The sequence below is a fragment of the Apis cerana genome, linkage group LG13, assembly GCF_029169275.1.
Source record: "Apis cerana isolate GH-2021 linkage group LG13, AcerK_1.0, whole genome shotgun sequence".
Taxonomy (NCBI): Eukaryota; Metazoa; Arthropoda; class Insecta; order Hymenoptera; family Apidae; genus Apis; species Apis cerana.
The window spans coordinates 3,518,225-3,544,140 of NC_083864.1; the positions used below are offsets into that span (position 1 = coordinate 3,518,225).

At 48.1% G+C, this 25,916-nt stretch overlaps 1 protein-coding gene and 1 long non-coding RNA gene across 3 annotated transcripts in view; one reads left to right on the plus strand and one right to left on the minus strand.

Moving 5' to 3' along the window:
- Positions 1-25,916, minus strand: part of LOC114576750 (uncharacterized) — a 58,358-nt gene that overhangs the window by 17,008 nt on the left and 15,434 nt on the right. For both annotated transcript variants that reach the window (XM_062083603.1, XM_028667223.2), the window contains exon 4: positions 23,842-24,004. In XM_062083603.1, coding sequence (XP_061939587.1) covers positions 23,842-24,004 — 163 coding nt within the window. The remainder of the gene's footprint in view (positions 1-23,841; positions 24,005-25,916) is intronic.
- The window catches only part of LOC133667155 (uncharacterized), a 30,810-nt gene continuing 19,812 nt past the window's right edge, over positions 14,919-25,916 (plus strand). The window contains exons 1-2 of the long non-coding RNA XR_009832347.1: positions 14,919-17,506; positions 18,085-18,816. This is a non-coding gene — a long non-coding RNA (uncharacterized LOC133667155). The remainder of the gene's footprint in view (positions 17,507-18,084; positions 18,817-25,916) is intronic.

Genomic DNA, 25,916 nt, shown 5'->3' on the forward strand with positions numbered 1-25,916 from the left:
CACCACGGCAGACGAGGCCGAGGCCGCAGCACGCCGTGGCAAGATTAGACGCATCGCGCCTCGATTGCTTAGTCTGCGGACGAGTGTTTACGTTACGCCCACGAAGAGAACTCGTCACGGGGCTCTCTCTCCCCACCCGGCCGTGTGTCTGACCATGATCGTCCACCTCTCCGATTCATCATTCTACTTTCGAATTTCTCCTCTCCTAACGGCCGCCGCCGGCGACGACGACGACAGCGACGCTTCGCAAATATTTTCCCCCGTCGAATAGATCGTCCGATTATTATTTTATGCCCCCCTCCCCCCTCATCTCATATATAGGATAGGGAGGGATAGGATAGGGAGAAAGCGTGGAAAAAAAGAGAAGATCGATAATATTTTTGCTTTGCTAAAAATAACGAAGCGTTATTTATACGAATCTTGTTACTTTAGATCTGATGCAACGATGGATCAGGAGTGATTGTTGTTGTTGTAAAAGAAAAAAAAAAAGTGTCAATTTTTTTAGTCGAAAAGGTTCATCCTAGTATATTTTGATCGTCGCGATTTATCGTGGAAATATAAAGCGGGAAGACGCTTTAGAGTGAATTCGATCCACCAATTTGCCGGTTAATTCTATCATTTCCCGTCAATTTCGCGATGATTTATCGCGAAATGCGGTGAAATGAAATTTCACGTTTTTCGAAATGTTCACGTTTGTTGATTCGTCGAGCAACGAAAATGAATGGAATCTCCAATATTACGCGTGATGAATTATTCGCGTTACGAATAATTCTGCAATTCTATCCGCGATTTTTGTTGACTTGGATAGATTTCGAGAGAGAGGAAAGTGAAAATACCGTACCTACACCGTAGACTGTTATCCTCCGTTTCTCGTTGTTGCTAAAACTTGTTATTAACGTACATTCTTAAACGATATTCAGCCGCTACGAGAAAAGGATCTCGACGAGTCAAGTTTTCATGAAAGCCGAAACAAATTTCTCGAGACATTACGCGAGGAGAAATTTCTAGAAATTTCTAGTCGTGGGTGGAGGAAGGGACGCGAGAGAATCGCATCTATCGCGATCGCATTAGCAGACGCTCGCCGAGAATCGTCGGGTCTCTCCCTTCCAGTGGCAACGTGCTAGACACTCAAGGATAAGAATCTTTATTTAACGACTAGTTTTTTAACCTACACCGTTAGAGGTTACAGACGGTCACACTATTTTGGAGGACACTCGCAATTAGAAGATCCGCTCCAACGAAAAAAAAAATAAAAACTTATAATTTCCTGTACAGCTCCAAGATAAACACAACGTGTTTCCATGTTATATGGAATAAATCCGTAATATCCATATTTTCGATACTTCAGAGGGAATGACGTCGGTTGAAAAGGTTAAAAAACAAAAAAAAAAAAAAAAAACAAGGCGCTCGATGGAAAGAAAGCGCTCTACGCTCCACGCTCCTTTTGCAATTTATCGAAATTAAAATTACGAATAAATGACAGGTCGACGAAATAAATTTCAAATTATCAGCGAAAATTAATTGCGAAAGATTGACGCAACCGATGATTCGTTGAAAAATCGCGGCGACGGCTAATCCGTCGAATCGCGTAATAAAACGGGCACGCGTTGTAATCGCGTTTCGATTAAATTTTTCGTATTCGAAAACCGATATTCGCCTTTGTCGTCGTCGTCGTGGTCGCGAGATCCGCTATAGCTCGTCGTAATACCAGTGATAGACTGGTAGAAAAAGAAAAGAGAGAGAAAAAAAAGAAAAAGAATCAAGGCCGTCTCGGGAGGAAATAATCTTGATTGACTAGAATGAGCCGGCAGTCTTAACTTTTGCTTTCTAATGGTAGGGTCGCAGACGGTCGGCTCGAGGAGCTAGCCTCGTTAGAACGATCAAGGATCTTTATTATTCCGGCTTAGTTGCGCAACTTTGCCGTAACGCTCGCCCCAACACCGGTTTCGAGCATTACGTAACCGTCTAAGCAACCGCCTAAGCGGCTGCAAATCTGGTCAACCTTAAATGCCAACTGGATTCTTCGACTAGTAAAGATAAAACTTTGTATAAGATCTGTTATTCCTTCTCGTTATTCCTTTTATTCTCTGCTCGCTCGCTCGCTTGCTCGCTCGCGCTCAGCCTTGAGAAACGGAGATCTGATGCAATTTGTCCGAGGAGAACTTTGCTCTTCTGTGTGTTTCAAATTTTCCTTTTTAACGGAGGAGAAGAAGGAGGAGGAGGAGGAGGATATTATAAAAAAATACTATATATTTTCCACGACGCGAAACGACGGGATGAGGAGAGATCCCCCCCTCCTTTGGGATCGGGACTCTTTCTCAACCTTTTCTTCCCGCCGCCAATATCGTGGTATCGACGTAACCTCGGTCACGTTTCGCTCCTCGCCATCTCTCCCTGTGAAATATGGAGGATATATTCCATATTCTTTCGCGCATTCACCGCTATTTCTTTTCATCCAACGATAAAAGGGGGCGCGAATATCTGAATATTCGTGTACCGTTCGACGACGTGGTTCGATTCAACGACGACTCGATAATAAACGTCCGTTTAATCGATCCGACGATCTCCCCGCGTAATTATCTCGTTCCGTTCATTACTCCACCCATCCGAAATAAATTGATCGTTGAAATTTTCTCGAAGGAGAAGAGAAGTAACGACAAACGGCGAAAACCTCGAGCAGAGGTTTAATAATCTTTAAGTAGGTCGTTTCCTTTGTGATTCCGTATCTCTCGATTCCTCGAATTTACCGTGTTTCTACGCGGAAATTTACGAGATCCGGGTCCGGTGGTTACGATTACGGAGGGGAGGGGGGTATCGGGAGATACGGAGAGGAGAGGAGAGCGGCTAGATAACAGCGGGGAGGAAACAAAAGAGCGCGGAGAGCGAGGCCTGGTTTTGAATTTTAAAAGAAGCGGAGAAACGTCCGGCCGGCCGGCCGGCCGACCGACCGGTTTGCAGTCAGAAATAAAGAGGTAAACAAACGGACGAAAATAGCGTGCCAGGTTGTTCCCATTGCCATTATTATTGTGAGAACATAATTATTCATTTCGACGTTTCAAAGGCTTCGCGGGCTGCGTTATCGTTGCGGCGAAAAATTGAAAAATTCGTTCCCGCGGATCTGGATCACGGATCCACGTCCAGGTAACAGGTATTATCCACGGTCGGTAATTGGTTTCGGGGCGGAAGAACGCGCGACTGGAAACGAAACGATCGAAATAATTTTCACGCTTCGCCCGTCGTTTATCGTGAATGCATACGAATTTTTGATACGCGCGGCCCGCGCGTGTGAAATTCGCTCGATGAAAACAAATTTTTAACTCCATCGCTTTGCCACCTGGCATATGCAACATTATTCGACGAGCACGCGTCAATAACCGGTTTCGATAAGCCTCGAACGCTTATTCCTGGCATCGTTAAAAACAATTATTTTTTTCTCTCTCTTTTTTTCCCTTCTCTCTCTTTTTCCCTTCTCTCTCTCTCTCCCCTCTCGTAAAGAAGAATCGTCCGTAGGATTAATGGTCGTAAACAACGTTTTATTTTTTTCTTTCTTTTTCCTTTCTTTCTTTCTTTCTTTTTTTTTTTTCTTTTTCTTTTTAATACCCGAAAATAAAAGTGTACAAAGGAGTTTTTTCTTTCGGGGAATTTTCGAAACCGCGTGAAAGTGCGGACGCGGTTATTAAACGCTTTCGATAGGAAAGGACGATAAGGGGATCGGAGAAGGAAGGAAAGCGTGCAAGCGACGCGATGTCAACGAAATCACCGACACTCCTACTTTCGTTGATCTTGGCCGACTTTTCCACGGCGCACGCAGCCAACCGTTTATATCCCCGTTCTATTCTCGTTCTAAGTCGGCGGCGTGTTTGAATTAGAAAGACCGTGGCGATCGAGGCCACGGCTCGAACTTGACCAAAATTCTCTCTTGCCTCCGTGCTCACGTTCGAAGGACGTCTAATGGTCGTTGACCCTGTTTCTTCGAGGGCAACACAGTTCTCTAATGGCGTGAATCTCGTACACGCTACGTCGCCGCGTATTCGTTACCGACACGCCCGCGTTTTCGTGGCGAAACAATTTCGTCATAGACGGAGCTCGCAGAAACGGAACATACTTTCCTCCGTTGATTGTTCGAATCGGCTTTCGACCCAAATTCCACAAACATCGGAACATTGCGAAAGAAACGTCTTTCCTTCGACGCATTCTTTCCTTTCTTTCCCTTTCCATCGCGCAAACTAGCTATTTTTTTCTTACTTCACGGCGCGAAGAACGTATCGCGGATACGTTATCTCTGGAGGGAAATCGAGCATGGAGGAGATCTCGAACCGAGATCCTTAATCCTTTGAAAGCTGTTCGCTCCTCGTGCCGAGGAAATTCCAGGATTAGAGATCTCGAGACGCGATTCGATGAGGTTGAAATCCTCTCTCACTCTCTCTTTCTCGGATATAGGTTTTCTGCTATTTTTGCCCGGATATAAATCATGCTCGCCTCGAACTCGTCCTCCGAAGAATTTCTAACTTTGGAAGCCGTCAACAACGACGAAACATTGGCTCATTCCGAAAAACTCGTCGGCCGAGAACAAACACCGTCTATCCCACGTATCCTGTTATCCTTCCGTGGAAACTCTAGCTTCTCTTCTAAATTTCCAAACGTTGAAATAAAAAATAGCGAGCGAGCGAGTGACAGAGAGAGAGAGAGAGAGAAAGAGAGATTCTTGGTCGATAAAATATGGCGAAGCGAGCGGCCGAATGAATAATTAAGCCATGACCTCATACCAGAATTGTCAAGGAGGATTCTCGGCTTAACCGCCGAATCTTTTTTTAGCAATGTATCAAATCTCGATTTTTGCTCCCTCGAGGTTAGTAGAAACGTTTGTACGGATAGGAGAGAAGCGTGTTCGGACTCCCTGTTGCCGGCTCGGTGTAAACCAGTCACCCGTTATGCGAGAGTACACGGTGCGCCGTGTATACCGTTAGTACACACACACACACACACGCACACCAGATATATATATATATATAGGAATAGTGGTGAGGTAGTATCACGTCTCTCTCGTATAATACCCAAAAGCAATCTGCGTTGGAGAGGTCACCGAGACAAAGACCGTCCAAAAGATGGCCCGCCGCGATACCCCTCGCTCGGCCGCCATGCCTTTGCGCCGTCCGCGCTATTATAATCCTAACTCGACCCAGGTAAGACTGGGGGGAGGAATCTCCGATTTCCGTTAAAGGGGAAACCCCTTGTTAATCCCTCGAATATCGTCCAATCGTCTTTTGACGTCTTTCTTAGTAACGTCGCTCCTCTTTCGACTTTCTTCTTCTTCTTCTTCTTGTCGGAGCAGGAGAGTAAAAACTTTTTTAATCGTAATAACTCGGGTGTTTGTTTCCCCTTGACTCCCCTCGTCGAGTCAAGATTTCTCTTCTATTCTTCTTTTCTTTTCTTTTCTTTCTCGCTTTATTTATCGCTCGCGCTTCGAAATTAACGCCAGGCCAGGTTTGTTTTTTTTTCGCCGTTCGATCGGCGAAGAGAAACAAGGATACGGATAATAATTGTTAAGACGCGTTAAGAGAGAGAGAGAGAGAGAGGGAATTTCTTGAGACTAAGAAGAGGGATATCGCTCGGGGATATTTACGCGGAAGTTGGATGAAAAATAGAGGAATAGAGGAGGGGAGGGGCGTGGATGCGTTGAATCTGAGAATCGCTGTGTCAGAGTCTCGTCGCTGCATCGAAATGAGTTTTTAAATTAAATTTTCAAACATTGCCCGCCACGCCACCAGAGAGAGGTTTAATTAAACGTCGACGGTAAGCTTGTAATTCCCGATACTAACGCTCGCTTTTTTCCCCTCCTCTCCCCCCAACTCCTTCTTTCCACGTTTTTTCTTCTCTTTTCCCTTTTTCCATTTCGAAGAAGGAGAAAGAAACGACGAAAATCGTCGCTTTAACGAAAAATCCCGAACGAGGGATGCAAGGGGAGGAAGAGGGGAGGATGCGTGATACTCGTCATGGGAAACGAAGAAGGAACAGCGATTCCGATTAACGTAATTAACACTCGAGGAGGTTGCTTGGATTCGCTTGGACACACGATCTCCACGCGACGCGACACGCAAAAGATGAGAGCGCGCTGTGAGTTGTTATAACGCCGTTTCTTCGATTACACGGAGGGGTCGGAGATAGATAAAAAAAGAGAAAAGAAGAAAGGAAAAGGAGAAAAGGAGGAAGGGATGTCGATTAAACAAAAGTTTGTTCCTGACAGGGATCGAAATCTGTTCGCGCGTACTCTTTCGAAAACATCTCGTCGAGTATAATTCTCTCGCGTGAAATAATTCTCTCGTTGAAGAACACTACATCGCCTTGACACGCGTCGCACGCGATGAGCGGTACTCGTAAATGTTCAACGCAGAGATTGATATTCATCGAGTGTTCTCGAAACTGTATTACTAAACTACCAGCTCGAGCTCGATTGATTTCTAACCAATCTTCCTCTCGAGAGGAATAATACCGGTATCGGACGTATCCGTGTACATCGGCCAGAAACGAAACGGCTCCGATCACGCCCGACGCGCGATAAATTAGACTTAGAAGAGATTGATTCTCGCGCGAGAGAAGAAAGAGAAAGAAGTTAGAAAGAACCTTCCGCTCCGTCGAGAAAGAGAGAAGGGAAGGAAGCAAGAGAAAGAAGAAAAAAGAAAATAAGACAGAGAGAACAATCGTCACAAACTAAATATAATGAGCGGCGCTCGCTGAATCCGCTACTAGATTTATTTTCGGGCCGTTTTTATTATAAAGGTCAAGCGAATTCGCCCGTGGCGAATCGGCGAATCTCTCGTTGTTGTCGTCGTCGTCGTCGTCCTCGTAGTCATCGTAGTCGTCGTCGTCGTCGTCGTCCCCAGTGTTTTCTCGAACCACCGCCTCCTATAAATGTTGCATGAGCGCCCAAAGCAACCGGCATTAATAATTTAAGTTTCACGACGTAAAGGAACGCGGACGCGGCCGTTTGAAGAGTCGCGAGCACCAGTTTGAACGAAGCGACTCCGATTGGCCGGCCTATTATCGGCCTATCTCGCTTTTCCCTCTATCCCTGCCATTTTTTACCGGGACAAATTATTTCATCCCTTCTCCTCCTCCCTCGTGTGTACGCGATAAAATAAATTTCGACGATCCTTTCGAACGATACCTGCGAACGAGGGGGCCCCCGTTTCGCATTCCAAATGGCGCGCATGCAAATGGCTCCGATTCATTTCTGCCTAATCCGCTCTCGACTCTAGCGCGGCCGAAATAAAACCGATTTTGAAGGGGCGTGGTTGGAGTTTCTAACCACGGGTGAGAACGAGAGCGAATTCGATCTCTTCTAATAATTCCGATCGATGATTTTTCCCCTCTTTTTTTTCTTTCCTTCTTTTCTTCGAACATTCTGTTCCTTCTCGGAGAAGGAAAGAATTGGAATCGTTCCAGGGAAAAGAGATCATTTTATCGATTACTTTTCGATGTATTCCGTAAGATTACTAGTCGCGACGAAATAACAGTCCGCAGTTTCGAACCGCTCTCCGTCCGGTTTCGTTGTTTGCACGACGCCGGTCATTGAAATAATATTGACATAGTACTGGGGCGAGTGGACAGAGACTCGCTTGTGGCTTCGTAGTCGAGATAAGTTAATCTCTATCATAGTCTGGAACGGTTCGCGAGCGCATGGCAAACAAGCGGAGTGTCTTATCTCTCGGTGGGTGCTACGTCACCCGATAACCAGACTGCGCCATTCCGCTCTAAAAACCTAAATCTGAGCGCGCGGATAGTTCACGTGCCCCGTTCACACACGCCGAACGTATGCTATGGCGAATCGATAACGCCCGTCTCCCATTTTCCGCCTACAGAAAGAATTTATTATACCATTCGGCCATTTCCACGTCCACCAACGCCTCTCCCTCCATGCTTTCCCAACACTTCCCCGAACAGTTTCCGGATACCTGTGCACCTGTACAGGCGAAATAAAATACGAGAGGCGAGAAATATCGTGGATGGGATACGATCCATTCCAATATTTCGCAGATCCGGACAAATTCGTTGCTCGGTTTCCGTTTCTCGTCTTCCGTTGCACGCGAGGATTCGCGAAGAAGTCGCGCGTGCAACGAAATGAGGGGGGAAGAGAGTGGGCCGATGCCGCAATAAAATCGGGGAGGGGTATAATCACGATCGGATACCTCTAGCCTCGAACGAGTGTGAACGTGCGCGCATACTCGGCCAAAATTCATTCTCTCTCTCTCTCTCTCCTCTTCGTTTCGTCCCCCTTCTCCTCGAGGCTCTCCCCTCCAGATATTCACCTCTCCCCCTCCGTTCGAAGCAAGAAGAAGAAGAAGAAGAAGAAGAAGAAGAAGATTTCTTCTTTCCTCTCTCGTTTTCATTCTATGCGCTTCCTCCTTTCTCTCCCTCCCTCCCTCTCTCTCTCTCTTCTGCGGGGAGAAGAACTTTTTGTCTCGGCTCCAGGTTTCGTGCTACCGCTGCTGCATTTCCGTCATGCACGCTTCGTGGATCCAGCGTCGAAACAGCGTGATTTCCTCGGGCCCCCTTTTTACTTTTCCCTCCCCGAGAGAGGGGGAGAGAGAGAGAGAGAGAGAGAAGGCATTGACTCCGTCCACGGAGCCCGTCCAATCCACGGAGAGGATCACGAAACAACGCCGTTTCGAAGGAACCGAGCCGAGCCTAGTAGAAGTCGGTTGCATCTCGCCTTCCCTCCTTCTCTCCCTCCTCATCCATCTCCGCGATTCGTTCCCCTTTCTTGCCCAATCGCGCAGTTGCGACCAGACATTAAGGTGGCGACCGTTTCCAACTTTTTTTTCAATCCGGCCGCAACAATTGCGCTACGACGCCGAATTCGCTCGGTGGTAATTCGCTGTTTTTCGATTCTCCCCGACCAGAGAAGAAGAAAGAGAGAAGAATAGGGGGGAGGGAGAATCGTAATTTCCCGGAGATCGCGCGAGCAGATAGGCGAATCGTATACGATACTTATCGCGAATCCCCTGTCAAAGGGAAGAAAAGGAAGAGGAGAGAGGGGGAAAAAGGACAATCCTGGACATCGGTTGCGGCAACATCACCAGCCCCGTCCTCTCTCTCCCCTCCTTTCGCCTATCCTCCCCTCCTATCGTCCCTCTCTTTCACGGCTTGAGCCATCGTCGTCGTCGTCGTCGTCGTCGTCGTCCTCCTTCTCGTGGCTCTCGTCCGGGTGCTGCTGGCACCCGGGCAAAGAAGTTGTCTCCCGTTTCCCCCGAGTATCGTATGCCTACACGAGAGGGAACAACTACCGCGAAATAACCGACTATCCGAAAGAGCCGACGGTAAATAACTATAATTTCTTTTGGACCCGGCCGCGTTCGGGGGTTGAGTAGGTTTGGCCGGCGCGCACGTACGCGGGGATAGAGAAGGGAGGGGGATCGGAAAAAGAAGCGGCGAACCGGCAGAAGAAGAGCCGAGGAGGAAGAAACGGGCAGCGAAGGAAGAACGGGCCGAAGAAGAAGAAGAAGAAGAAGAAGAAGAGGAGGAGGAGGAGAGGGAGAGGAGGAGAAGGAGGAAGAAGAAGCAAAAGCGAGGAGTGGAGGAGAGACGGAGGATGAGTAAGAGAGAGAGAGAGAGAAGGAAACGAAGGAAAAGGAGAAGAAGAGCGGTTAGAGGTCCGCGAGGCTGACCAGAAGACTCCGGGGACGCGGAGAGGGGATGAAAGCGGGCCCAACCAAGTGCAACGACCCCTTCTGTTAGGTCAGCCACCCCACGGACGAGGCGAGCGCGAGTGGACCGGACGAGCCGACCAACGGACGGGTGGTCGGCCGGACATACGGATGGACAGATGTACAGACGAATGGACAGTCGAATCGACCAACTTGGAGGATCGCGCGATTCCTTTCCGTCTTCCAAACTTCTTTCCTCTTTCTCTCTCTGTTTCTCTCTTTTTAACTCTTTCTCTCCGATGGATAAAACACGAGCGGCGAGATCGAATTCTGAGAGCCCAATTTTGGAACGAATCGAGGCATCCAACGTCGAGACGTTTCGTCACGAAACGTTTCTCTTTCCTTTTTTCTCTCTCCTTTTTTACGCGATATTTTTATCAGCGCATAGATAGGAGGGCACGATGGCGAACTCGAGGAGAGGGTCGGATGGATATCGAGTTACGTATATCCCGACTCTATGTTTCGGGATTGAAATGAAATTTTCGGGTGTATCGGGAGGGGGAGGAACAAAGAGCTCGGCCAGATGCACTTATCGGTTTCCACTTCGGGACGGGGAATCGAAGGATTGGGAATCGAGGCTCGGCTATGATATTGGGAACGGAGAGGAGATCTAGGGATCGAGAAGGGGGGGAGATGGGTGTGGACGAAGGGCGAAGATACAGAAGTGGACGCTTTTTCTCGACACACGCTTTCTTCGCCGTTCGAAAGTTCGCCGATGACCGATGTATTTAATATCGTAACACACTTGCATAGAATGTATTTTAATTAAATCCCGGCTCCAACCGGGAACAATGGGCAAAGTGTGTAGAATTTTGACCGGGCCCGCATAACTTTCCACGTGATTCACGACCACCGTTTCGTGCATAAGCGCGTGCCTTGAAAGATGCAAGGCCGCCCGGCATAACGACTTTCGTCCTGACAAATACGCGACAATAAGTGTGTCGCGTATATTTTAACAAAAATTACAAGCGAGCCGACGAAAAATTCCAATCCCGCCCAGGCGTTGCGAATGATTTCGAGAGAGAGAGAGAGAAATTGGAATATCGGTGAATTCGCCACGTTGAATCCTTTCGATATCAACGCGGGAGCGCGTTGCACCCGTGTAAACAGGTGTACGGAACGGGGAACGGGTTGCAACCGTTTCGAAAGAGAGCAGCAAGCGCCAATTTGCTACCTTGTGTACCTTGCGTTCCACAATCTCTTGGAGAAGGACGAGCGATCGCGAGGCTGTATCCTCCGAGCTCGTGCATCGACCTGACCGTTTCTTTCGTGTATTGTGACGCTCTCTCTCTCTCTCTCTCTCTCTCTCCCTCGCTTTATCTATAAACTGCTTAAAATACGCTTATCGGGATTATTTTATATTATCGATCGGCGGTCGAATTCAGAGAAGAATTCGTTACGTAACGTTACGTTTAACCATCGCGATAAACACCGTGCCTCGATGCGCCTTGCGCGGAACATAAATTGCACGATGCGTCACACGTCGTGGCCTTTGCCTGATCTCCTGTCACGCTTTGTCGAGTTTATCGAGCCAGCTGATACCAATCGGTTCGTTACAGCGCGAAAATCGATTAGCCACGATCGACGGGCATCTATCTCTCTTTCTCTCCTTCCTCGTCCCTCCTCCCCTTTGGATCTCTGCCTCGTAGCCGGAACTCTTCTTCTCTCGGTTTTTTGCAACTCGGCACGGCAAAACTACCCAAGGAAGGAGGGAGAGGGGGGAGGGGGGAAAGAAAAACTACTTATACAAGGATATAAAATACCCCCCTCGATGGATTTCGAGAGACCTCCAACAACGCGTGCCCTCTCGAATATTTTGTTTGCGTTCGTTCCGCTCGAAAACGCGGCGTCTATCGAAGCAAAATAACGTCTCGATGGGCCAGGAACGCGAGTCGCCACCGCGATCAACGTGCTGTGCAGTTGCAACGAGAGAACGAACGGCTATGAAGAGAGAGAGAGAGAGAGAGGGAGAAAGAGGGGGGGAAGAGGGAGAGCAGCGATGGCAAGGCGCCAGATAAGAGAACTCGCCGGATGAAAAAGTTATAAATAAGCGTTGCGTTCGACGACGTGCTCGTAGCTAATGCAAATACACGGCCGTGCTTCTTCTGACAGCGATCGCTCCCCTCTCCCCTCCTTTATTCATCCACCCGGAATTTCTAGCTCCCGTGGCGAAAAAAACGGGCGAAAAAATCGAAAAACCGATCGCCACTTCGTCTCGTGGAATCGATCGATCTCCCTCCTTCCTGAGGAGGGGAAAAAAAGATCCTCGTCGAAATTTTCGTGACTCCGCTCCGTGCACTTCGACGATTCCGTTACGGTTTTATTTTTGGGGGGGTGTTTATACCGTGCTCGAGGATTTTAATAATAGGCGGCGGCGGGCGTCGAGTCGAGTCGAAATAGTTGCACGCCGTTCGTAAATCTCGCTCGAAATAGTAGTTACGCGACGCGCTCGGCTCTTATCAAAGATCAAATACGCTGATCCGCGAGGTGTCGGCCTCCGGATAAGGAGACGACGCCGGGTTTCAACGCGGAAAATTTTCTTTTCCATCCTTAAACTCGGACGGTCATCCGCTCTCCCTTCTTGCGGTTCTCGCGGAAAGGAGGAAGTCCCCTGCCCCCTGCTTTTGTTGTTGGAACAAAAGTAGGACCGGACGTATAAAAATTTTTTACATACGAGCGACGCCTATTGTTGTTCCCCCTCCGCGAGGCGAGGAGAGTCGATCCGCGAGAATCCCGCGAGAGCGACGACAGCGAATAACAAGAGTTGCGTGCGCAACTTTTGACAAAACACGAAAACGGAAATAGAATTTGCCGCGTTTCGATCCGAAAAAAAACCAAGTTCCACCGAATTCTATTTCCGTCCTCCTTCCCCGGGAGGAAACGGTGGTTCGCCTATCAATCGCCTACCTCTTCGCCCTTCCACATCCTCTCCCTCCCTCCCCCTCGCGAGACGGCTATCTGCCAGCCAAATATTTTTCGAGCAACGTCGAAACGCGAAATACGGCGAGTAACGACCAACAGGAGTTTGAGAGCCGAGAGAGAGAGAGAGAGAGACGAGGGGGGAGGGGGAAGAGAGAGAAAAGAAGAAAGAGAGCGCTCGGTTCGAGCAACTCTCGAGACGGAGGGAAGAGAAATTAGGACACTTAGGTCGTAAGCAGCCGATTAAGGTCTAAGGCGATTGGAAGAGTCGCGGCTCGAGGCAACAACGGTGGAGAGGTAGCCGCTCGTAATAGTAGTAGTAGTAGTAGTAGTAGTTGTAGTAGTAGTAGTAGTAGCAGTAGTAGTAGTAGTGGTAGTGGTGGTGGTGGTGGCGGTTGTGGTGGTGGAAGGCGAAGCCGAAAACCGAAGGAAGAAGACGGAGAGGCTGGAGCCGGCGAGTTGCAGGCGTTGCAGCCGTTGCAGCCGAAGACCGAGTCGCCTAGCAGGGGCTGGCCGAGGGAAGGGGGTGGAGGGGGTCGAAGGGGGCAAGAAACTGTCGGTGGGCGGCGTGGCATCGGGCGACGGCGACTGCCAGGGCTCCCGGGGGGAGGGGGCGGGCGAGAGGGGGCCACCAATGACGGCAGTATAGGGGCAATGGAGGGCAACGCACCCAGTCAGCCTTGGCATGAATTGAGTCTAGCAATGCGAAAGTAAGGTTAGCAGGCGCATTAGCGCCGCGTCCAGCTAGTTCTCCCCGCTTGCAGCCAAGTGCATCTCGGCGGAGGAAGAGGGAGGAAGGGAGAGAGGGAGAATGAGAGAGAGAGAGAGAGAGAGAGAAGGGGGAGAGGCGGCCCATCCGCTTATTTTATACCGTGGCAGGATTTTATCTCTCCCGAATCGGCGAGTTCTTGGATCTTGCGGACGAGAATTAACCGGGGAAGTTTTCGACGTCGTGTCGTTTCGATATCGTCGTCGCTTGGAAAAATGAAGGAAAAGGGAGGAAGGTCGAAACTCGTCTGGATCCAGGCAATTTCCCCACTCCCCCTCCCTCCGAGCTTCGAGAAAAATTGACCCGTTGGCACGCAGCAACTGTGCAAAAAAAAGCTCGATCGCGTTGTTTCCCCCCGAAGGAAACGTGCATTGTTCCGGTTTTCACTCCGCGCGGATTAATGCAGACCTCGGTCGATTAATCGAGATTAATTTCGGCGAGAATAATTTCGCGCTGTGGAATCGTGCGTTTGGACGAGGGAACAGCCTCGACTCCGGTCTCGTGTTTTTCGCTTGTTCGCGTGACTCCGAGTCCACGGAAGCGTGTACCTGGTAGCGGAAATAATTACCCTTATTTATCTTAACAGTTACTCGAACTGTACCCGAGCCGCTTCCCTAAGGCGAACGCAACTTCTCCAACGAAATTTCGCGGAAAATTACGACGGATGGCAGGGAGGGGTCGGGGGAAAGGAGGGGAGCTTTCCAACTTGCCGTTCGAAAATTCGAAAATTCCGGAAAAAGAAAGGAAAATGGTTCCGTCGTTTTCGAGTTTAACTCGAGTCCATTTCGCACTATATATATACATATATATATATATATACACGTATCGGTATATCAGGTTGGGTAATCGGTGATACAAAAGCGGTGCAAAGCCGAGGGGGGGCCGAGTAAACCGATCGCCAACTGTTGCGACATCTCCGCAGCTAGAGCATAAATTATTCATGCTCGTAAAAATATCGTGGATCGCGCGATTCCTCGCGAAACACGTGCGGCAATAACGAACCGGACGCCGTAATATATTTCCGCCGAAATACGGACGGTTCCCGGCCTCGGTCTCGATGCGAGGACGGGAAATTCGATTCGGGGGATATCGGGGGAAAAGGCGAGAGATTTCTTCGCTCGGGTAAAAATTCGAATTCGTTGCGTGCGTGTTCGGTGCATGCGTCGAGGCTGCATAGCCAGGCTGGCGGAGCTGGCAAGGCAGGCCGATGCAGGCGATCGTGTCGGAAAAAGAGCTAGAGGCATGGAGGAGCGGCGGAGAGGAGTGGCGGGGGGGCGAGAGAGAGGAGAGAGAGTCAGAGTGTGGAGAGAGAGAGAGGGAGAGGGAAGCGGAGCGAGATAAGAGGAGATGAAGAGAGACGGGCGAATAGCGACGCAAATGAAGGCGGCGGGGAGGAAGCGAGAGGGAGAGAATGCAACTCGAACGAGGGACGGAGTGCAACGTCCGGTGGTGGGGGGGCCGGTCGGCGGTGGTGGGGACGGCGCGCCGCTTTTGAAAAAACCGCAAAGCTTTAAGAAGGCGCGCGGTACCCCCCACCCTCGAGTACTACGCGAGCAACTAGCGGCAGACATAGACAAGCCTCGCGCTTACTATTACTGGAAAATAGTTGGGCCGAAGTGGCCGGGAGGATCGCGTTGGAAAATTCGATCGGGGGAAATGGATTTTCCACGGTGAAAGTGGTGTGCCGAGGCCCCGAGGCCGGCCGGTTTCGACGGAAGGAAGGACGTTTTCCAATTCGCCGATTATCCCGTGAAACATGATATTTCGCGCGATACTCGACCATTTTCCATCGCCGTCGGGAAAACGAACGACGCAAAACGCTCTTCGACTTCGTAAAAATCTAATGAGGGAAAAGAGTCGAGAGAGACGAGATAGAGAGAAAGAAAGAAAGAGAGGGAGAGGGAGAGAGGGAGAGAGAGAGAGAGAAAGCGGGTTCGATCGAATCGAATATCGCAAGAATTCGGTCGAGCTCGATTCTCAAGTGCCACCAAGTCGGAAAATTTGCATCCCTCCCCTGGATGGTGTGCCACGGTCCAACGCCGCTGCAATTCTCGCGGACGATCGTCCCTACAATCGAACACCATCGATACACCATCACCGGTTAAACACCTGATGAAAACTCGTCGACTCGGGGGATCCACCACCTCGGGTGATCCTCCATGTGCCACCACGTACGGATGGATCTCGAGATAGAAATTCGATTATCATCTCTCTTGGAATTGGGCACGCACCGTTGCTCACCTCCTGGAAACGCCACCGAGGAGGCTCGCCATCCCCCCTTATGATCGAATCAGCAAGGAAATTGAATTTTTCCGTATCTCCGCCATCGATCTTTGCCGACTTATCGTCCCGGAAAGAATGAGTCCCGGGGCGAGGGAGAGAGAGAGAGAGAGTAACGAAAGGAATTGTGTTTTCGATGATGAAGTGCGCGACTCTGGTGGCCATCCTCGACGATTTACAGCAACGATTAAACCGCCGAAAATATTTCCTCCGTCCGGGGGGGAGATATTATTTTTTTCCCCCTCCGTCTCCTTTCCCAGCTCAATACCGCGTGAATTTATTAGATTTCCAGTCCAAGTTCGCAGCAAGATTTACCGGTGGAAATACGTGCGCGGTGGAAATCGTTTTTAACGAATTCTGTGTGATTTATCGCCTTTCGTATTATAATTTTCGAGGGGAGATTGAAGGGGAGGGGTGGACTCGGCCGATCGACGGGTAATTTATTACGTGATCCAATTCCCCGATCCCAATGTCCTCGCCCATCGAGCAGGCTACCACCAGACCATCGCAGAAATCGGCCCCGTTTGTCTTTGGACGAGAAGAATTTCCTCGCTCTTCCATCCCTTCCTCCATCCTTCCACCCTCCCCTCACCCTTTTTTCCTTTCCAATGCTTCCAAAAAGAAAGCCTCTCTTCGCGAATTATCTCGCGCTCCTCGCTCGATTCGTTCGCGCTGCCGTTTTCCGTCTCCTTGCCCGGACATCCCGACGTACCTCCTCCTCCTCCTCCTCCTCCCTTACGATAAAGCTCGGAAATACGGGCGGCAGGCTTCGGAAAACAAACACGGACGGATCGTAAAATTATTGAATCGGGGTGTGGCGGGGTTCACCGCGCGATCCGCAATCGCATTTAGACAGGTGGCCGCGTTATGACACGGGCCAGGCCCGTTAAACCGCTTAAACCCTGGATGGCGTGCCAGCCATCGTACAGCACGTACGAAAATTGGATCGCGGATTGTTAACATAACTCGCACGTGTGCCGCTCGCGCGTATGTCGCGCACGTATCTCGCTTGTTCCAAGGTGCATCGGCCGTCGGAGGCGGCGAAGTCGGCTAGCGCGCGTCTCCACTTCCCCTCGTGAACTGGAGAATATCCCTGTTCTCTCTGCAAAGCCTTTTTCCCTTCGAGTCCATTCGAGTGATCGTCACGTCGATCGTCATCGGTTCCGTCCGAAACTTCACGACGTTTCGAAATTCTCTCCCTCTCTTTCTCTCTTTCTCTCTCTCTGTACACGTTTGCGCTCTGGGACAAAGTTTTCCTGCCAAGTTCTTGGAATCTCGAATTCTCCTCTACCCGCGAGATCGGCGAAGAATCGGTGCCCTCCCTCGTCACTCGCATGAAGAGATTAAAGTGCAGTTCCGCCACGACTCAAGTCTCTGTTCCGCCTCTGAGTCCGCGCAGCGGCCGAGATTTAATCTTTTATCGCGTGCCGCGCCCCGAAATCTCGGCAATCGCGCCTTTGGCTGGGTGGGGTTGAAGAAACGTCGTCTCACGAACATCGCGAGTGCTCGTGCGAGTGAATTTCGAATTTGGCATTCGAGAAGTGATACGTGAAGAAGGAAAAAGAGATTTCTCTCCTTGTTGTTGTGTGCGCGAACAATTGAAAAAGTTGGCACTGAGCAGTGATCGTGATCATAGATCGATACGGTGGATGAGTGAGTGGGGAAGAAGTGAAGAAGCCGAGGGGATGATGCGAGCGCAAGGGTCGTGCTTATGAAAGAAAAAGGAAAAAGAATCGAGTATAGATGAAAGATACCGTGTGAGAGCTAAGACAGGCTCGCCACCGCTCCACAGAGTCCACTGTATTATCCTTTATCGGCTGAAATATGGACAGAGGTAAGGCACTAGCACCGGCAAATACGAGGAGTACACAGGATGAAAAATAGAGGCGAAACTGCTGCATCGGCTAAAATGCTCTCGCGTCGCTTCGAAAAAAAAACGTGCAGTATCTGCAACACGTCTAACGCGCTGCGGATAGGTATCTTTAATCTTCCTTTAGGGGGAAGAGAAGGGGGAGAGGCTTTTGCGCGGCCGAAATTGCGAATTTATGTTTCAAGGAGAGGGGAGGTTAAACTGGGTCGAAACGAGGAAAAACGAGAGACAGGTCTGGTTATGATTAAACTATCAAACGCAACTTTAACAGCCTTTAACCGAGATACATATACTGTGGCACATTTAGCTAGACAAATTGTCCTAAAATGATCTCCTCCGTTATCTCGAAAAAGTTAGAGGGTCTAGAGATTACGAGGTAACGCGAGTATAAATTTCTCCCGATGATCCTTTAAAGAAACGATTTCTAAAATCCCTGTAATACTTTTCATAAAAAGGGAAAAGAGTATATATATATATACTCGATTATCCTCGATGCGAGCCTACTTGTAAAAATATAATTGATTCTCTCCTCCTCCTTGGAGAGTCGATTTCGGAAACAAGATTTTCCGAAGGTAGGAAAAATTCGTCGCCGAACAGTGAGAAGATGAGGAGGACTAGACGTAGAAATCTGCCCTTAAATGGGTGTATCGGGTAATCGATTCCGGTTAAGCATCGAGGCTTGAATCTGCTGCATGCAAATCGAATGCAAGAGAGCCTGAGCCGTACGTGCCAGACGAGGAGATACCGTAACCGCTTCCGACCAACTGACACATTGGAGAAATCAGTGCACCGTGGACTGTAAATCCGGTGCATGTATCCAGCAAGGAGAGAGAGATCGCGGTTGCATCGATAACTATTCATAGCCTCGAGTTTCTCCCGGTGATTGCGATCGCTAAACGTGGTAAATTGACTCGGATTATGGGGCCGATTCTAATTGTTCCTACGATTGGGGGGGGAGTCGGATAACGGAACGATCGATCCTATAGGATAAAGAAACGGACGGGGAAATAAATAAACAAAATCGATAATACGAGCGATTCGAGATGGAATAGGAATGGGATAGCACGGATTCCGGATGTGATTCCCGGACGTTGATTTCGAAAAATTATTGCGTGCAACAATGCTCCCTCCGGGGCATAAGGTTCGGCCTCGAATTACAAAAAGGTCGGCTCGGATAATGACGGCACAAGCTGGCTACTTAGTAACTCGAGCACTCGAGAGAAAGAGAGAGAGAGAGAAGAGAGGAGAAAAAAAGGGGAGGAGAGGAAGGCGAGGTGAGTGCGCACCGTCATCTGGCATGCATTGTCCGTGTTTCTGTGGATCAACGTGGGTCGCGCGCGATATACTTTGTGCGAAAGCGTCGTTCCGCCATTCTTGAATGCCGCTCGTTACGGACTTTTGCGGTCGCAGCCTCGTTTTATTCGCCGACTCGTTCGAGATGCACCAGGCAATGCTCGTGCAATTCGAGCCACGATAATATTTTCTAAGGAGGGGAGAGGGCGATGCGGTTTATCCTAAATCCACCTTCCTTCCTTCCTTTCTTTCTCCCTCTCTTCCTTCCCTCCTCCTCCAAATTTCGACCGTCGTTCAGCGAGAACAACACCAGCAGGAACAAATATCGGCGCGAACAGATTTTTTTCGACTCAGAAAAATGCATCGAATGCAGCCGGTCCCCGTTGGGCGGAGAAACGGTGGCAAAGGGGGCGGACAAAGTGCTGAACTTTTGCGGTCCACCGTAAAAATCAGGAGAGCCCGCGTCTTTTCAAAAGGTTTCGTTTCGTTTCGTTTCGTTTGGTAAGGGTATTGGGACGGATACACGTCTTTCTCTCCTCCTGGTTTTTCCAACTCGTCAATTCGACCTCGTTTCCACGCGTGATCCGAGATATTTCACCCGGAGAGTTATATTTTAACGAGCGTTAACAGGTGAGGTAGGCGAACGGGGATGAAAGAGGGGCGTTGCGATCGATCGTCGAGAATTAATGTAGGAGAGACGATGAAATAAAATGGTCGACGAGATCGATAAAATATCGATGATATTTCGAAATGCTTTTATACGCTTTTCCCCCCCGAGTTCATTGTCGGGCGAATTTTATTCTCTGGAAAAACTCTCTCGTTCAAATTAGACACCTTTCAGCCACCAAGACACCTTCCTCTACTTTTCCCTTGCTTAGCCCGCGGCACCGTTTCCGTTGTTCCGCTCAAAGCGGACAACACGAGGGATAGAGGAGTATCAACGTGGTTGAAAAAAAAAAAAAAGGAAAAGAAAACTTGTCTCTTGAAACTATGCCCTATGCCCCATTCGCGGCACACTGTGCTACACACGTTTTTCTTTTTCTTTTCCTTGACCCCTTGACTACCTAATGCACGTCCATCCACGTCCTGTATAGGTATATACGAGTCGAATGAAAAACCAAGTCCTGCCTTTTTTTTTTTTTTTTAGCATAGCGGCTCGTTAGATTCCCTTTTTTTTCTAACGCTTGCATCAACCTTCTTTTTAAACGTTAGCCTCCTTCCTTTCTAGGCCATCCTCTGTTTATAGAAATTGCATAGCCACGAGGGGGATAGTTCATAGTCCCAGTTGACCGTCAAAGCGAAGCAAGTCGACCGTTCGAGAGTTCGGGAAACTCTTTCCGTTTCATCCCCGTCTCTCTGTGCGATAATTTCGATAAACAAGCGTGACGTTGGATCACGTTGGTGTTTTTTTTACCGCGGCGGCGAGTCTTGACACGTCTTAAACATCTCTCGAAACGAAAGGGTCGATGAAAGAGGAAGAGGCCGGGAAAAGTCTTTGACTCGCGGGGGTAAAAAAGAGCGAAGAATCGGCCTTTTACATTCTGGTCGGCGATTAAACTTTTGGTTACGAGGCGAAAACAACGGGAAAGGATGAAGCGCTCATCTCTCTAAGCACGGTGACTGCATGGCATCGGGCACGCGTGAAATTAAAATCAGGTCACTGCCGCCAGAAACGGCCGCTCTCGGTATTTTCAGCCCAACTTCAACGATCGTGCTTTATATACGTGTGTGATCGCTCACACTTGGTTCACCGTGTCATCGAACGGTCGATAAAATTAATGGCGATGTTCGGAAATGACCGTTTTTCTTTCTCTTCTTCTTCCCTTTTTTTCTTTTTTTTCTTTTTACACGCCGCCCCCTCCCCTCGCTTTGTCACATTTTACATTCTTCGTCGTGACTCGCGCGTGAATCGTAAATAAAAATTACGAGAGATAAATAAATAAAATAATCCCTATCCCTTTCTCACCCCATCCTTTCAACGGCGAACCGCTTTCTTTTTCGCATTCGTTTCTCCGTATTCACGTACGGTTACGCGAGGGTGGTTACGTGGAAGGCTAAAATTAGAGATCATATCGTGAATCGCCCTTTTTCTCCTTTTCTTTTTTTTTCAAAGCTTTAAACGTTTCAACCCCATGAAACCATTCCTGATTAAAAGAGTGTTTGAAAGATTGCGAAGATTTCATTTTTTACGAAACCTGCTTGGTGCAGTGGCGCTTTTGTGTAAAGGTTGTTACATTTCAAGAGTCATTGTGTACCTCGATAAACGCTTCTCTATTATACGTTCTAATTAAACGCCGTCAACGCTTTCGTAACTCGACACTTCGTAGGTGTATTAATACTTTTTTACAAATCCACGAGTATTTAAAAGTATTTTTCAATTTCCATCATGTCCAATTGTTCTGAACGTTTCGAAACGCGACGTAGGAGAAACGATGAGGAGCGAAGGGATGATTGAATCGAGTCGATGATCGAACGCGCTCAGTCATTTCACCTACATCGTGCCGTACGGACTCGAAGCAGCATGTTAAAAACCCGACAGCGTCCACACGGAATGAAGGATAACAGTTTCGACTCTACGATCGAGCTTCGTTTTTGCATATTCGATCGATGGTCCGATAGGAGCAAGTGTTCTTATTTCGAGACGGGTCTCGAGCTGCGACGGACGGATAGACGATGATGGTGTCACATTCCATTACGCGACGTAATTTTTCGTAATATTTTCGACTCGACTTCGAGCACGAGTTTATCGATCCAAGCCGATGTTAATCGATGCAAATGCGGGAATGTGATGGCCTTATACGAGGAGTTTTTATATTTTTCATTTGGTAGATCGTAAAGAGAATCGTATGTTGCAGTAGTTGTGTAATGGACGTTGGTGGATGGAGATGGATCGATCGTTTCAAACTTTTTCCCGAAATTTTTCGATTTTTATTTCCCGGGGAAATAAAATCCCGTTTAATATATCGCGAGTATAGAGCAGGCAATTTTCGAAGTTTTATATTTAGAAGGGTTTAAGACGCATGTAACACGTCTATAATTAAACGGCTTACTTTCAATTCATTACTTTCAATTCGTTCCAAACGCCGGATTCAATATTAAACGTGTTTTAACGTGGCGCCGCGCAGAATTTGGTGAACCGAGAAAAATAAGAGGAGAACGAGAATTAATTTTAACTGAGAGCGAAAGATTCAAGAAACGATCTGCTTTTTCAAAAAAAACATCATGTTTTTCACCTTTCGCGCATCACGCTTTAACTTTGGAAGAAAGGGGAAGATGTAATTTTTGTTTTCATCCAAGAATATTCTCTCGAATCTGCCGAAACGAAGAAAAAAAAAAAAGAAAAAATCGGAATCAAACAAACGTTGAAAATATCATTTATTTTCGTTTACACGATCTTTCATCCTCGAAATGGATCGATCCATCCCACACACACTCCCTCTCCTCCCCCTCCCTGCACACACAAGACGAAACGGAATGGAATGGACGCGTGCGAGCAATCGAAAAAACGGACAAACGGACAAAAGCAGCTCTCCGCTGTAACGGAGAGTTGGGCGCGAACTTTCCATTGGATTTGAAAAGCGAGTTGAGAACCGAGTTTTCCAAATTCGAGCGGGAAAAACGAAAGGAAAACGTTGTGCATCCATCGAAATCTCTCATCGAGGATTACCACTCGCGTAACGGAAAGGAAGAGCGGAAGAAGGAAGAGTGGATTTTAGAGGATTCGTTTCTTAGCTAAAAAGAAAAAAAAAGAGAAAAAATTCGCTTTCTCCTCTCTCACGAGTGTTTTCGTAGAGATGCCGCAACTAAACCTTGGGGATAATTGCGTGGCCGTGGCAAAACTTTGGAGCATAATCGGGCCGACTCCGATCCGGCAGGAACCGGAAGGGATTCCAGGCAAAGCCGCGTTCAAAATTTGTTCCCTCCCTCTCGACGATATTTTTCGTTTGATGATCGACGAAGGAGCCGGAGCGAGAAATGAGATCTCGCTCTCGATGAAAATCCAACGTAAACGTAACGTGGATCCGAAAAAAAGGAGGATAAAAAAAAAAAAAGAAGAAGATTCCTCTGCGCCCGCGTTGATAATGGAGAAACAATGTACACCGCGTTGTAGCACGTGCCACGTCCGTTCCACGAATAATTGATTCGGAGGGGAGAGGGAGAGAGAAAAAGAGAGACGATTATCCTTTTTCCTTCCATTCGGCTCGAAACTCGCGATATGATCTGGCTCTGACTCTCGTTATTTTCACACTGCGCTGGAGCATTTGTCAAAGCGTCGCGCCAATTCGTCCATCTCTTTTTTTTCTTCCGTTTTGTTTCAACGATTTTCCTGTCGATCGAATTGATTCACTGCTACGAAAGTAAAAAAATTGCTGGATTAGAAACGACGAAACTCGTAGGGGCTGTTCGACCACGCCTGTTTGGGCGAAGATTGTAACATTTATAACGTATATAAATATTATTTCTTAAATTGCCACGGCCGAATTTCGAACAAATTTCGAACGAGTAGGGAATGTATGATGAAACGAAATCTTGAATCGTTCTTTCGAGCGTTGCGCTCGGACGTTGCTGAGGACGTTCTCGCCTCTGAAATTTGTCTCTGAAAGCTGTTTCTGCAAACCTGATTTTATCTCGATGAAATCTCGGTGAAGAAAAATGCGGGCTGGATGGAGGATGGTTGGAAGGTCGGGCCGAGAGCAACTGGGGCGTGAGAATTCCGTTTTCCACGCTCGAGAACGTGGTTCAATTTTTCAGAAACGGGCCGCCGTTTTATTTATTCGACGAACGACGTCGAAATTAGCATCGGGCTGGGCTGCCCACCCGAATCGATCGATGGAACCTCGGTCGAGTCGATCGATTTCCGAACCCCTCGTCAAGGACACCCCGCGTCCCTCCACGTGTTCACTGACCTAAACCCTGACCACCCCCTCCCTCTCCCTCGAAAATTGCACCCCTAATGAGTAAAAATTGGCGGAAAGCGAGACAACGCGTAATATTGAAGTACTCACGTCTTGGGCAGAGAGGATCCTCGTGGCGGATTGAACGGTGGTGCCTCCCGAGTGGGGGCGATGATGCAAGGATTCGGCTGTATTGTCTCGAGAGTATACACTCCTGTACCAGGGCAATCCACTCGAACTGTCTCGCCTGTTTCGGTATTTTCTCCACACGTGCCTGTGAAAAAAAAAATCACTCTTAGAAAACAATTCTGCGCGTTTAAAAAACGATTTAACGTTTAATATCCCGTGTAAATAAGCGAGTGCTCGAAAGAGGATATTGTCAAGATTCTTTCCATTGGTGGTGGAAATTTTAATTGGGAGGCGTTGGTTTGGCGTCGCCTATAAAGGAAGAAGGAAAAGAGACGAGCGAGGAAAATTTTCAACCAACAAAGAAGAGAAATCTTTGAACCGAGACAATTAAAGATAAGAAAACTAAATCTAAGAGTCTAAGTTTGAACGACACAAGAATGTAATGACCATTTTAACGAATGGTTATTTTCGTTAAATAAGGGAATCGCGTAGATGCGCCTCTGCTCCATCTCGATTTATTTTTGCAGAGCGTGTAACACGAATTATCTCGAAATCGATGTTTCGTGACATCAGCCTGGGTTTCGAGAGTTTTCAAAATAATTTCGAACCGGTTGAACAATCATCCTCGTACAATCCTCCTCTCTGCAAATTTCTCTGCGATAACGTCCAGGATTATTGTTCTCCATCCCGATTCTCCAGGGAAAATTCCCAATTGCTGCAGGTGTACGAGGGATCCATGTACGTTCTTTTCACCACATGAAGATGAAAATTACACGATTGCGCTTAACAGCGGAGCTTAATCTTTTCGGATCCCAAATTGAAATTCGCGCGAAGATTCCATCGAAGGCTATTAATTGACCGGTTGAAAAAACCATATTAAAGATTCAAATCACCTTCGTTCCGCGTATCGATAATATGGCATAATTAATTTATTTCACTCCCAGAAAGAGAACGATCTCCTCCTTTCGTTCTTTCCCCTCGATACGTCTGTAAAAGATTTAACCGAGATTAACTTTCTTAAGATCCTAACGATGAAGATTTCCCAGCAGGAAGGGGAGAAAGAACATCGTCGAGATTAACATTCTCTCCTTCCCTATCGTGTATCGTGCCAAATCGTGATCCGACCTTGATTCCTCCGACCTTCGCTTGAACCCCGCCTCGGTTAACCTCGTCGAAGAGGAAGGATTGGGCGCGAGGAGTCGCGCTTAGCTGTCGATACATCGTAAGGGATTAGGGATCACGTCGAAGCCGAGGCAACAATCGATCAACCGGTGAATTTGCTGCCCACGGATGCGATGTAGGTGTCTTCCAACCGCCAATAGATTTTAGACAATGATCGAGTCGCGCGATCCGCATCCGGCTTTGCCTTTAATTAATCAACGTCTCGGCTTTCGCTTTCGCGACACGGAGAGAGAGGAAGAGAGGAGACTCTCCCCTCTTATTCCCAGTTATAACGCGACTATCGTTGGTACCGTTAACCCATTCGCCGACTTAACGGTTTTCCTCTTTGTGCGGTTAGATGCGGATCTCGTCTCTCTCTCTTTCTCTTTCCGTCCCTTAGAGCGATCTCTCGGACCACTGTTACGAATTTAGAGACCGAGAAACGGTACAAACGCGTGTCTGGATCGGTTTGGCGCAGGTGTGCTCCGCTCCGAAAATGGTGGGAATAAAAGAATATTTATAAATATGGATGTCGTGTCACCTGTCCCCTTCCTTTGACAGGGTGGACTTTAATTAAGATAATTCTCGATATCGTTTCAAGATGGATGCGAGCTCGTAGAAAAGAAAGAAAGAAAGAAGGTGAAAAGAATGATCGTAGCTCGAGGAATAAAGTGCTAAACGTCAAAAACTCAAATTGTCCTCTACTTTTCTCCCTTTCTTTTCGCCAGACGTGCGCACCTGTTCCCACGTTTGTAGTAAGTGTACGTGTGTGTGTGCGTGTGCGTGTCGGTACGGGATAAGCGGCGATAAAGGGAAAGGGGGCGAAATGTTTGGGAAAAAACTTTTCTAAACGTGTGTCGTCGAAAAAAAATGTACGAATGTATTTCTTCTCTTAC